A 12,035-nucleotide genomic window follows, 5' to 3' on the forward strand; every position below is an offset into this window, starting at 1 on the left:
CTACCTATTTGCTGTGTGAAAATTACAGGGATGTTATATTTTGATGAATGAATCACTGATTAAAGATATCATATATGCATTCCCCTTTAATTAGGCAACTTGAATAATATGGGCACACATAATGCAACTAATTATCAGAATTTCATTTGAAATATCAGAATTTAAAATCATGAATATTTATTCGCAATATAATGCCTATTTTATCACCACATTTGGAAAGTTAACACATATCATTGATTTTTTAGTATTATACTAATACATAATCTATATTTGTATCTGGCAATGCCATGTGCTATGACTTGACATCCTTAAGGTCTTAACTGCTCAATCATTCCCAAAATCCTATGAGCGAATGTATCTTCTCAAATATTACACTTTTGGTTTATTCAAATATGACAAATGATAATGGTAATTTGAATCACATTTTGATAGATCTGTTTCTTCTATAACTTTCAAATGAGTGACTTCAACAGACTAAATATTGTTATAAATATTAATTGACAAAATATATTGCCTGAACAACTGTACTACCCGTACAGTATATTACCTACTGTCTGCAGTCATGAAGGTAACTCGGGGACATTAATATCATCTGGAGATTCTCAAGGGAAGTACCTTTTGGACACTTTCTAGACCAATGAATGTTATATTTCACTATGCAAGATCTGTACCTTCAATTCACTACTGCATTTGGTCTAGAACTATCCGAAAATTGAACTTGTCACGCGAGTCACGTTTTCTTGTCACGCGAGTCACAATACATCTTCATCGTTATTTTCATGCGTTACAACTTTTTTTCAAAGTTGCATAGCAATTGAGGTAGAGGTATTTTTCAACTTCGGTATGATTATAAAAAGTGATTGGAAAATTTTTAATAAGACATAAGAAATCGAACATTTCTGTGTGCATTCTGATTTTTGCTAATAGTAACTGTCACGCGAGTCACGTTTACTTTTTCGCCAATTTCACCCCCAATACTTGAGGTATAAATATTTTTTCTCTACTGATGTAAGCATTAAGGCATACATTCACTGCTACATTAATGCTTTTCTCCCAGGTAATTTCTTTATTTGTTTAATGATATCAAATAGAGAGGAATTTTAGTAAAAATGTCACGCGAGTCACCATGGAATTGACCATAAACTTTCTACAAATGCTATGTCCACAGATCCACAATATTGAGTAAAAGATATCTGTTGCTATCTGCAGAGGTCATTGGTCATTACAGGTCACCAGTGGTCAAAGTCAGCATACCTTACAGTATAAAAAAAAAAAGGGTAAAACTTCAATGATTGAACTTCATCCTTGGCGTGTTGAGCCACCTTGTCTGTGCATACAGTTTACATTAAATGTTCTCATACTGTAAAATGAGGCAAGGAATCACTACAGTAAGCCTGTTGGCTTTCAATAAAAAGTTAGCCTGCAAAAATATCATTTCAAGCAGCTTGACTAAAATTCTGTAATAAGAGGGAGTAACTACAGTATATTAGTTTTATGATTTCCTTCAAGGAAAGAAAGAAACAAAGCTGGGGGAGTGGGTGGGGGGGGGGGAAGGAGATTAACATGATCTCCTTTTCACAAATTACACAGTGGATGCCAACTTCATTTTTTCCTTCTTTTATTATGTTTTATAAAATCAAGTGAAAACTAGAAAGGATCTTGATATTGACTGTACTACTCCTAATACTATGGCTCGTCTGTCCACACTTGTACCAGTGAGTGCACTTACTGATATCTCTAAGTGGGTTGTGAAAAATTGATTTTGGATTGCCTTCACGTTGCAATGGCAAGAGTTGTGTACATGTACATGTCAAGTCCAATTTTACATTGGAATCCTTAGTACAGTAGGTTGTTATATGTGACTGAACAGCTTGTTCTGCTAAATGTTCGTTGCCATATTGAGCAAAACAGTGCACTGATTTAGACATGTTTTGCATCCATATATAGATATACTTACAGTACTGTATATATATATGGCCCAAAGGAAATCTATTCAGCTGCTGCATATTATTTATAAACATGCTGCCCCTTCACAGTTTGCAATACTTTGTGGATGGACTGATAACTAACAGAAAACAAGTATTATTCCATGATTTTATAATTGAATGACTACTACCTTCTAGAGTTGCAATCTGCAATTTTGTCAAAGGGATGTACTGTCACTTTTGTAAGAGAGTTCTATACAGTCAATTGACTTTTTTGCTTCAAGGCACAAATTTAATATAGCCCTTGATCAACATGGCCAAGGCCAATCGCAGGGAGGAAAGATTCTTTTGGGAAAGAATTAACCACTGCCACTGTTTGGAGTTAAAATGATGACAATACAGTAGGCGTTTCTACAATACAGTTTGTGGGAATATTGTTAGCCCACAGTAATATTTTCTCTAAATTAAGGCAGTACAAAGGTGTTAGTGGTATTGGCTCGATGAAGACAATGGTTCTAAGCTGTAAAACTAACTGGCAAAATTCTACCTTCTCCGTAACGTATTTGTAATTACAGACCGAGGCTTCAAACTTGAAGCTAGTTCATGACTTCAACGTCAACACAGATATTTTGCACTTAAGGCGGTACATGGCTATCGTTTGCAACTTCCTATTGATTAATGAAATTTTCAATGTAAAGGCACTAAGGACGTTTAGATAAAGAAATGTCTAGACTCATGGCTGTGACTCAACCATAATCCATTAAAGAGTAGATAGCTCTAGATAAAAAGTAAAATACCTGAAAATATAATTTGTTGCTTTAGCCGGGCACCAAAATGTCATCATTCCTGGGGAAATTTTGCATAAATTTCAATATGTTGCAAATTGTATAAGTTGTATCTATGACGTGTCCAGAGACGTTCCACATCCCTGCTGTGATTCATTGGATTCTTTATGCAGTTTTCAAGATTTTAGATTGAAACATGATTTGGTGGGCCTAGGAAAAATACCTAGATACCCTTGGCAACGGGGTACTTCCATGTTGCAGACAGTCAATACCATTGCACAAGTCAAATGACAGTAAAACAAGACACATGAAGCATAGTGACTTTCCACAGACCTGTATTCATTCAGCAAAAGGTTGTACCAACTAATTCTAAAGTTGATATTTATATTGAAAGGAACTTTCACAGTAAAATCAAGCAAAAATAAAAAAAAAAAGGAAAGGGAAAAGATCATGGGTCCTGGTACTCATTGTGGAACCAGGTCACAACACTTTTTGGCAGGGTATCGGGATACCACAGTTTGTACGTACCTGGTGCAAATGCTATTGACATGCCACAGTGGCCATCGTTAAAGCAAACAGTGGTTTTTAAGGAGACTTAACTGCCTAAATTATGATAGATTTCAGTTGTATAACCCAAAATTGTCAGCTATGTATGTTTAAATTTGTGATAGAAATACTTCTCCTTCAAGGTGGGGGGAGCCAAACAGATTTTTCTCCAGTCACTGTACTATCTCTAGGAGGGAAGCTAAACATTTATTGAGTTTTTTATGATTGAGAAAGTAGGTGACCCCCGTCATAACTCATTACAAAATCCAGGCTTTGAGACTTGTTTGACAGGGGACAGAGAAATGAATAGTTGACGAACTTTATGTCCAGAGTCATTTTTTAGGAGGTCATCTTAAGATCCTGTGAAGTGTTTCTACTTTTGTGATTTGATGTGATTTTGATGAAAATTAGTGGCAATCATTCTATTGGGTATTTAAAAAAAAATTTTTGAAACAGGAAATAGAGTTGAAAGGTCATGTTGAGGTAACTAGAGGTCACTAACTGAAATGTATTAATGCAGAACTGTTGGTAAAGTTTATATCACTTGAACACCAACATTGATGATGGCATTTATTGAATGCACTAGCATGTGTACAAGATCAGTGGAGTCAAAATTAAGATTGTCCTTTGCTCTGTTTTGTCTTACAGCCTTGCACTTCATCCGGACAGGACCCTGGTGGCCACAGGCCAGGTTGGCAAAGAGCCCTACATCTGTATTTGGAACTCCTTTGACATGAAAACAGTGTCCATTCTTAAAGATGGCCACTCTCACGGTATTGGCTCCTTGACATTCAGCAAAGATGGCATGGTAAATTTTTTATATCGTTTCCAGGTTTGGTTTATTGAAATAGTAACCTTTCTTGTGAACTAGCTTGTGTTATGTTTGTTCTGCTATGGTCATCTCTGTCTTACCCTGTCCCCACTTTGCTATTGCACTTTTCATCTACCTGGTCAATAAATTGATGTTTTAGCACTGGAGTCTCCTACATGTATGTATTTTGTATGTATTTTAGATCCACCTGCAAGCAGGAACTCGCAAAGAAGCCTCATTGGCTTATCAAAACCGCAAGCTGACCGAAGTCAGTCTCTTACATTCATATTTAACGTCCATGATTATGAATTGTCAATTGTCAACAACGACATAACTGGACGACATACATTAATCTGGGATTGACACGAACCGGGGACCTTATGATTGAAAGGCACCAGCGTTAACCACTGAGCTAACACTCCAAATCACATCACTTCTGATTATGTCTGATTTCTCTGTTTCAAATTGCTCAGTACTCAGCTACTGTACACCTCATCTCTGCAATGTTAGAAAGTCAAAGACACAGATTTACTTTGCTGAGTTTGCTCCACGCATACCTGCCTCACCACAACCTAAGCACTCTTGTTCTACCAACTGGTAACGTATGCGTCGTCAATGGCTGGACCCCTCTGGTCAGTCCACTCCTTTCTCATTAGACCACCCAAAGTGTCTACAACGTTCGACAAATTAGCAGTTCCATAAAGTAGCTGCATAAATTTAGGTCTAATGCCATGGAAATATGAGAGAGTGATGTTCTGTACAGTACGAAATGGTCTTTCAAATTGTAGTTATCTTTAATCTTTGGTACTAATTTTTGAGCATACTTCAACCACTGCACCATTTGAAAGAGTCCCACAAGCCCTTGTCCCATTCCCTCCTCCCCTCCTACAGAAAGGAAAAGTACTTGGTGATTCCCATCACACCTTCAGTTTAAACTTCAAGGTAAACTTTTCCCCTTTGAAAGACAGTTTATGTTCAAAATGTGCTTGCCAAGTTCCCTATTTAGTTTCTACTATATATATTTCTCCATAAATTGATAACTAATTCTTAGAAGTGGTGTACATACTATTCATTACAGGTATAGTACCCTGAAACAATACCTTTGACAGGTAAAGCTTAATTGTATCTGAATGCTGTGTGTCCGTGCTTCCATTCAATTTAGGTTAACTTAGTGCCACTTTAAGTTTTTGCATTAAACAGTCTTTGAAGTGCTAAATTGTGAAAGCCCATAATTTCTTCAACTACTCCACCAATTCAACATATTTATTTCATAACAAACTGTAATTGGTAATGGAAGATAAATACTGTATCACTTTTGACCTTTAAAGTAGCTGTATGAAAAGACTGAAACAATCTGGGTTAAAGATTATGTCTTTCAAAATCCAACTTGGATACTTGTAGTACTGCTGTTGTACATGTCTCACAGATCAGTGTTGTTCACATTCAAGATGAAACTGTGCTCGTTCGCAGTCAGTAGTCCTGTAAAATACGCCTCTGTATTCTTTTATACAGAAAAGTAGTGTCCGTAGTAATAAAATTGTGGCTGGGGTTTGTTGGGTTCGCTATGAACCTGTTCTTGAAAACTTTTCAAAGGTTATGAAAGCAGTCATCACTTAAATGTGAAAAATTTCTCCTTAATGCCAAGAGAAAAACCTGTCCAAGATGAGCAAAAGGTAATTAAAATGCATTCCTTAGAGATGTCTGGTAGGGATGACATTGCATGGAATCAGTTGAGTCGAGATGATAATAATAATAATAATAATGGACATTTATAATGCGCCTGTATCCGTCAAAAGAGACGCTCATGGCGCAGTGACACAAACAGTGCGACAGCAAATCAAAAAAAAGTAAACATAGTACAAGACAAAAATGCAAGCAAAAATAGGCAAAAATGAACAATTAAACAGTTTTCATCAGAAGAGTCTTGAGAGAGCGTTTAAAAGAAGCAAGAGATGGACTGTGTTTAACATGTTCTGGAATATTGAATATTGAAGTGTTTTGGGGAAAACTTTTGGCAAGTGCGAGATGCTCAGCATCAGTTGCAATTGGCCCTTGAGCCATCAGACCAGTGGTTGATGATATTTATAACCAGGGGCATGCAGATTGTTCTAGATTTTGGTTTGGAATTTTAGCTGAAAGTTTTCAGTGTTGAAGACGCAGAGCACAGTACATAAGTGCAAGTACTACAAACCTTAGTATGGTGCAGCAACTGTGAGAGGGTTCTGTGAGGGTGCTCTTAAAAATGTAGGAAGAAAACAAATAGTATGTGAGGTTGTAGATGTCTACAAAGAAATGTTTGTGTGGGTTACGTTCATCAACAGGTTTGCATGTTTGGATATAAAAGAGAGTTATTCCGAGGTAGATTCTAAGTTGTTTTCTCCATCTGACAGTTATTGGCTGTCTCATATTTGCAGATTATACTTGGCGGGCTAGAGTTACTTTTTCTCTAACAGATTGTGAATGGGAACCGTGTTCTCCATTAACCACTGTACATGTATACACTGGCTTGTTTGTTACAGAATGTAAATTTAGAGTTGAAACAGGGGTAGAAAATGTGCCATGTTCAAAAATCTCTTCTCTCAGTCACTATTTTTGACAACAGAAGTTTATCATGAATTATATTTCGATAGTTTGACATAGTTTGGGTACAGCTTAAAATAATCTTGAACCTGCCTCTGAGATCAAGACCTCTTTAATGTGAATTATAGAGCTAGGTGGGTTTGTATTCCCTGTTCCCTCAGGGGTAAAGACAGGGGCATGGAGGGGAAGACATATCTGGCTCCCAATAAACTGATATACTGGCTCAGACATTAACCTCCTCATCTCATAGACTGAAATATGTGACCTTTGACCCCTTGGAGTTTCAACTCTGGATACATTGATTGATGTAAAGCATGTTAGCGATTGAAGACAGAAACATGCTGGTTGGCTATAGAATTCTAATAGACCTACTTAATGTCAGCAATTGAGGCCAGAGGTGGACTACCTATCTGTGGCATTTTAAAGGATATCCAAAATGGGAGGTCCTGCCTAATAGCAAATGGTTTTCCGTTACATCAGTAATTTACTATGTCAAGTACAGTTCTGGCTTGCACCAGTGCATTGTCATTTATCACGGTAAAGCCAGGGGACCCTCTGTAAATGAGGGAGATATCTTCCTCATACTGTATAGTGCATAAATGTTGTTTGCAAAAATAACAAATAATTAAGTCTTTATTATTGTTATAGTAGGTGGTTGGGTTTACCGGTTAACTGCCCTCCAGATCAAATCTGCTGAATAGAAAACTATAAAATTGTTGTATTTAAATTGTTGAAACTAACAATGTTTGAAGCCTTGAGATAATCCATGTTTTTTCAATCAACGGAACATTCGCACATACAGTAGCTCAGATTCATCACTTTTCATAGGATATGTTACTTGTCTTGGTGGTCTATGTTGTATACAGTACAATTAGTAAACAGGCTTATAGCTTGATGAACTATTCAGGCTAATTACCATTAAACTTCCCTTTGGGGTAGGAAGGGGAGGGGAATGGAATAGTAGTACAGACATTTTGGATTATAGGTTCAGTTTTGTTGTTTCTTTAATTATAATACCTGTAGGTTAACTGTAACATGTGGAATATAAATTAGTTGCCAAGCTATGGGTATGTAACTGCTGGATGTCCCATGGGGGGTGGGGGAGGGGGGAAGAGGAAATGTGGGCATACTCAGGAGAGTAGTGAAAGGTGATCACAAAGTTCAATTTCAAAAAGAACATTGATCTTAAAAGATTCTCAGATAACAGCCCTGTATTGTACTTTTGAGTATTGCAATGTACAACTGTGCAGTACTTCTTGCATGGACAAAAGATTGGCCAGTTTATGAATTATAGTCAGTTGGGGTAAAAAAAACAAGGGGGTAGTTGGGGTAAAAAAAAACAACCCCTTTTTATAGAAGGGGAATATTTAGCCAAAGTTCTTATTTATTTTGGGTGATAGTCCTATATGTCTAGTTTATTATTATATAATTTCTGGAACTCTATGTCACTTCGCTGCCAATCACCGCTTCATCGAATCAAGCGAATGCTAAAATAGCAAAATTTGAAGTTTGTACCACATATCCGAAACTTTCTCCTGCATACCCAGCTTATATGATGTGGAGATTATTCCAGCAGTTACAGTATAGCAGTTAGTGATATTACACTCCCCCATGGTAGAATTACTCCAACTTCATTCAAGCTTCATGGGGGGGCCTTGTTTTTTTTTACCCCCAAAAAATGATGCGAATGGGGTAAAAAAAAACAAGTACTTTCCGGCTCCAATGTACTCCCTATTTTGCCCGAATGTATAAATTTTTCCATAATGTTGATATTAGAGGTTAGGCAAATAGTTTTCATGTCTGTCATGTGTCAAAAATGTTAAATAATTGGGCAGAAGTAACTGAAATTGGCTCAACTCTAATGTTTCTACTATATTACACCACATTTGTGTAGCATCATATACACACTGTACAGTATGAATATGGCTGAGCATGACATATGACACGAGGCCATCCATAATTACAAATTAAGACAATTTCACAATTTGTTTCCTTTTTCATGTAAAGGTAGTAGCTCATACTTAGATGTAATAATATGCAAACATGATTTTAAGATACATTCATGAAGAAAATAGCTGTTTTCTAGCATTGTTTTTTTTTACCCCAGCATTGTTTTTTTTTACCCCGAATTAAGCAAATTTTGGGGGTAAAAAAAAACAACATTTTTCGCAAAAAACGACACTTTCCATTTACAAAAAAGTTATTTTTGTTAATTTCTCTTTAAGAGAATCCCACTCCACACACTTGAACATTGGAACCGAAACAAGGTCTCTTACTCATCAATTTTCAGAGCAAACTTTAGGTAAATTGTTTTTTTTCACCCCACTTGACTATATTTGTTTGTTTTGAGTTCACATCAATTTAGTAGTTGGTAATGTCAAAGGATCCATTTTACTGTGCAGTACGTACTTAGCTGTACCTCTCACTCGCTTTACATAGGATGTGGGCTTCTGTCTATATCTAATAATAATAATCAGCAGTTATTTTTACGATGCTTAAAGTCTCAATACGTGTTTGCTGAAAACAAACTTGCGAAGCAGATTTAATTTTTCTTTTTCTAAATGCACTCTGACCAGGTGGGTTTCATGGAGAAAAGCTGTCGCAATCAAATGAAAGAAATTTATGTTCTGTTGCCATTATGGGGCGATCGATTTACCGTAAAATCACTGCGAACGCCCATATCCGTTAGCATTTTCATTACACAAATCTAACCTATAGATACTTGTATTGTCCACTTTTATGACCCAGTTTCAAGGAGAAAACGTCGGAAAACCTGTTTATTCCTTGCAATGGAAGGAAATGACACAATTTCCCGAGCTACATTGGTAAGACCGAAAGAATACTATTCAAAAGAATGGATCTAACATAAGGTGACCAGACGTCCCCGATTTTCGGGGACAGTCCCCGATAACAGTGTGCTGTCCCCGATGAACAAGTGTCCACGAAAATGTCCCCGATTTGTCAAAATGTTCAGGAATTTCGAAAATATCCCACATTATTAGTAAAATAATTGTAAAAACAAAATTTAGTCAAGTGTGCAGTCGCAGAACGGAACTTATAACCAGTATTTCAGGTGGGCCAGTGTAAAGTGGAAACACTGTTAAAAATATGCTAGATTGATCTAGCCTAGTACTCTTTCGACTGTATAATTGGCAACTACGGCGACACAACGACACTCATAGTGTGAGCATGAGCAAACCACAAGCTCTCAAAGAACCACGCAAAGTGAATTTCATTTAAGAAAAAGCTACATTTTTGAAAATAAAATTGATTTAAAAAGTGCTTCTCAGTATCACCATTTTACATCTAAGCACCTTAGGCACTTGAAAGTTTTCCAAAGGGGAGGGGGACACCCCCTCCCCTTAAATCCCTCCCCCATATCAGTCACGCAATAAATGTCCCCGATTTCAATCAGGAAAATATGGTCACCTTAATCTAACACAGGCTAGCCACGAAAGGGAAAGTAAGCCTAGGCCTAACGGTTGTAAACAAAACAGAAAGATTTCATAGGACAGTGTTATTTTCACTGAGCTTTTAGGGCAGTGAGCTGGAAAGGTCAAAGTTAAAATTTGGCAAACACATGTATGCCACAGCCTTTATCCAGTCGGCCACATCACCGGTTAAATATGTATCATGTGTCTAGATTGATCATATATTACTATCAACTGCCATCGTTGAATCTCATAAATGTGGATCTTAATCAGCAACCTACCTTCTTGAAAGAGTCAGTTTATCGACATCTACTCCTCATCTCATATTGCCAAATTAAATAAAATAAGATAAAAATACACAGTGTTCACATGGCTCCTTGCATACATGTTTACTCTGCCTGCACAATTGCACTCAATTATCATTACACATCTCAGTTACATTAACTCCCACGGATTTGCTTCTCATCTACTGCTCTAGATAGTTGAATGCATTACTTGTAAATTTTGAAAACCAGGAAAACTTTAGACACTCAACTTTAGTACTAAGTAGTTTTGATTCTGTTGAATACAATCATTTATTGAAGCTACTGAAGTACTGTAGCATGCTAACTACATAATGATCAATTCAACTCAATTCGGGGTGATTTCTAGTTGAATAATACTTCGGTTTTCCAAGAAAAGACTGGATTTGAATTTGAATATGGTTAAAAACATGTTAGTACACTTGGTGTTACAACTCTCTGCTTATGAATAGCTTCAACTAGAACAACAGGTTGTTAAGAGTGCAGTTTTCCAATTTACTTAAAAGCGGTACTGTATGTTATCAACTTCGCAAGTCAATAATCTATGGCTGCGGTATTAGATGCTTTACCTTCCAGCAAAGATTCTAAGATAGATTTGAATAACCACCGTAAAGTGCTGTGTTTGAAATCTTCAAACATGTTGTAATTAACTTTCATGTTTCCTGCGTAGCTGAACATTCATGTTTAGATTTGATCAATATTTAACACATGGATCGTTACTTGAAATATGATCTATAGTATACAGTACCGCACAGTAGCTTGCATTGGATATATGCATCAAATTTCAATAAATTGCAGCATCCCTACAAGAACGTCAGTCCTTATATATGTGTGTGTGCTATAAATTTATGCTTGATATAGATCCAGAAGACATTTATAGCTGGACTAGCTCTGGCACTAATGTCTGAGTGGAGCTGCTGCAGTCCCTAAGGGACTAAGAGGAGCAGTTTACATCGCTATTAGCTGCCAACTCTACCTTAACACATTGTCCATCCCTAATATCTCAGTTTGGTCAGACCTATTATCTGTAAGTTCACACCTCGAACAACTTACCACCCCTGCTTGGCCTCTGCTCGTTACAGGATGGTGATTTTGTACTGTGAGGTTTGTTTTAAAGGTTACAATTAGTGTGTTTTTGCCCTTATCTGTAAATTTAACCATTGTTCTATAAGTATAATTCTATCTGGAGTGTTCCATACAATAAATAAATATTATTGCTGGTAAAGCCTGCTGGTATTTTGTCAGCCTTTTGGCCTTGCAAACTTATTACAGTTATATACATATATATAATCTATGTATACTTACCAATCAACAGTTTTCAGTTTGATACAGGAGTGTAGCTTACTTTAAAGGAGTGTAGCATACTTCCCTTGTAATCTTCAGGTTATACACAAATTTCGGTAATCTCTCCGATACTGAAAGGAATTGCTGTTTATTTCAAATCTGTTACTTTGGAGAAATTGATGTGTCATGCTTTAGAGCAGCATAAACCCAAAGAAATTATTGTACTGTACTACAGAGAATCTAAATTGCCCTGTTTTGCTTATTTTAAATTATCGCAGGAATATTTAAATACTGATGTTAAGGAATAGGTGGAGATGTAAGTGTGCAAGAAAGATATTGATCTTCATCCATTGCAGTATAAAACTTCTAAA

General features: G+C 36.6%; 1 protein-coding gene across 4 annotated transcripts in view; it reads left to right on the forward strand.

Moving 5' to 3' along the window:
- LOC139971902 (echinoderm microtubule-associated protein-like 6) overlaps positions 1-12,035 on the forward strand; it is a 69,457-nt gene that overhangs the window by 4,654 nt on the left and 52,768 nt on the right. For all 4 annotated transcript variants that reach the window (XR_011794531.1, XM_071978733.1, XM_071978732.1 and 1 more), the window contains exon 2: positions 3,905-4,064. Coding sequence is in view for 3 of the 4 variants with exons in the window: in XM_071978733.1 (XP_071834834.1) it covers positions 3,905-4,064 (160 nt within the window). In the remaining variant the exon portion in view is untranslated. The remainder of the gene's footprint in view (positions 1-3,904; positions 4,065-12,035) is intronic.

Source organism: Apostichopus japonicus, chromosome 8, assembly GCF_037975245.1.
Source record: "Apostichopus japonicus isolate 1M-3 chromosome 8, ASM3797524v1, whole genome shotgun sequence".
Taxonomy (NCBI): domain Eukaryota; kingdom Metazoa; phylum Echinodermata; class Holothuroidea; order Aspidochirotida; family Stichopodidae; genus Apostichopus; species Apostichopus japonicus.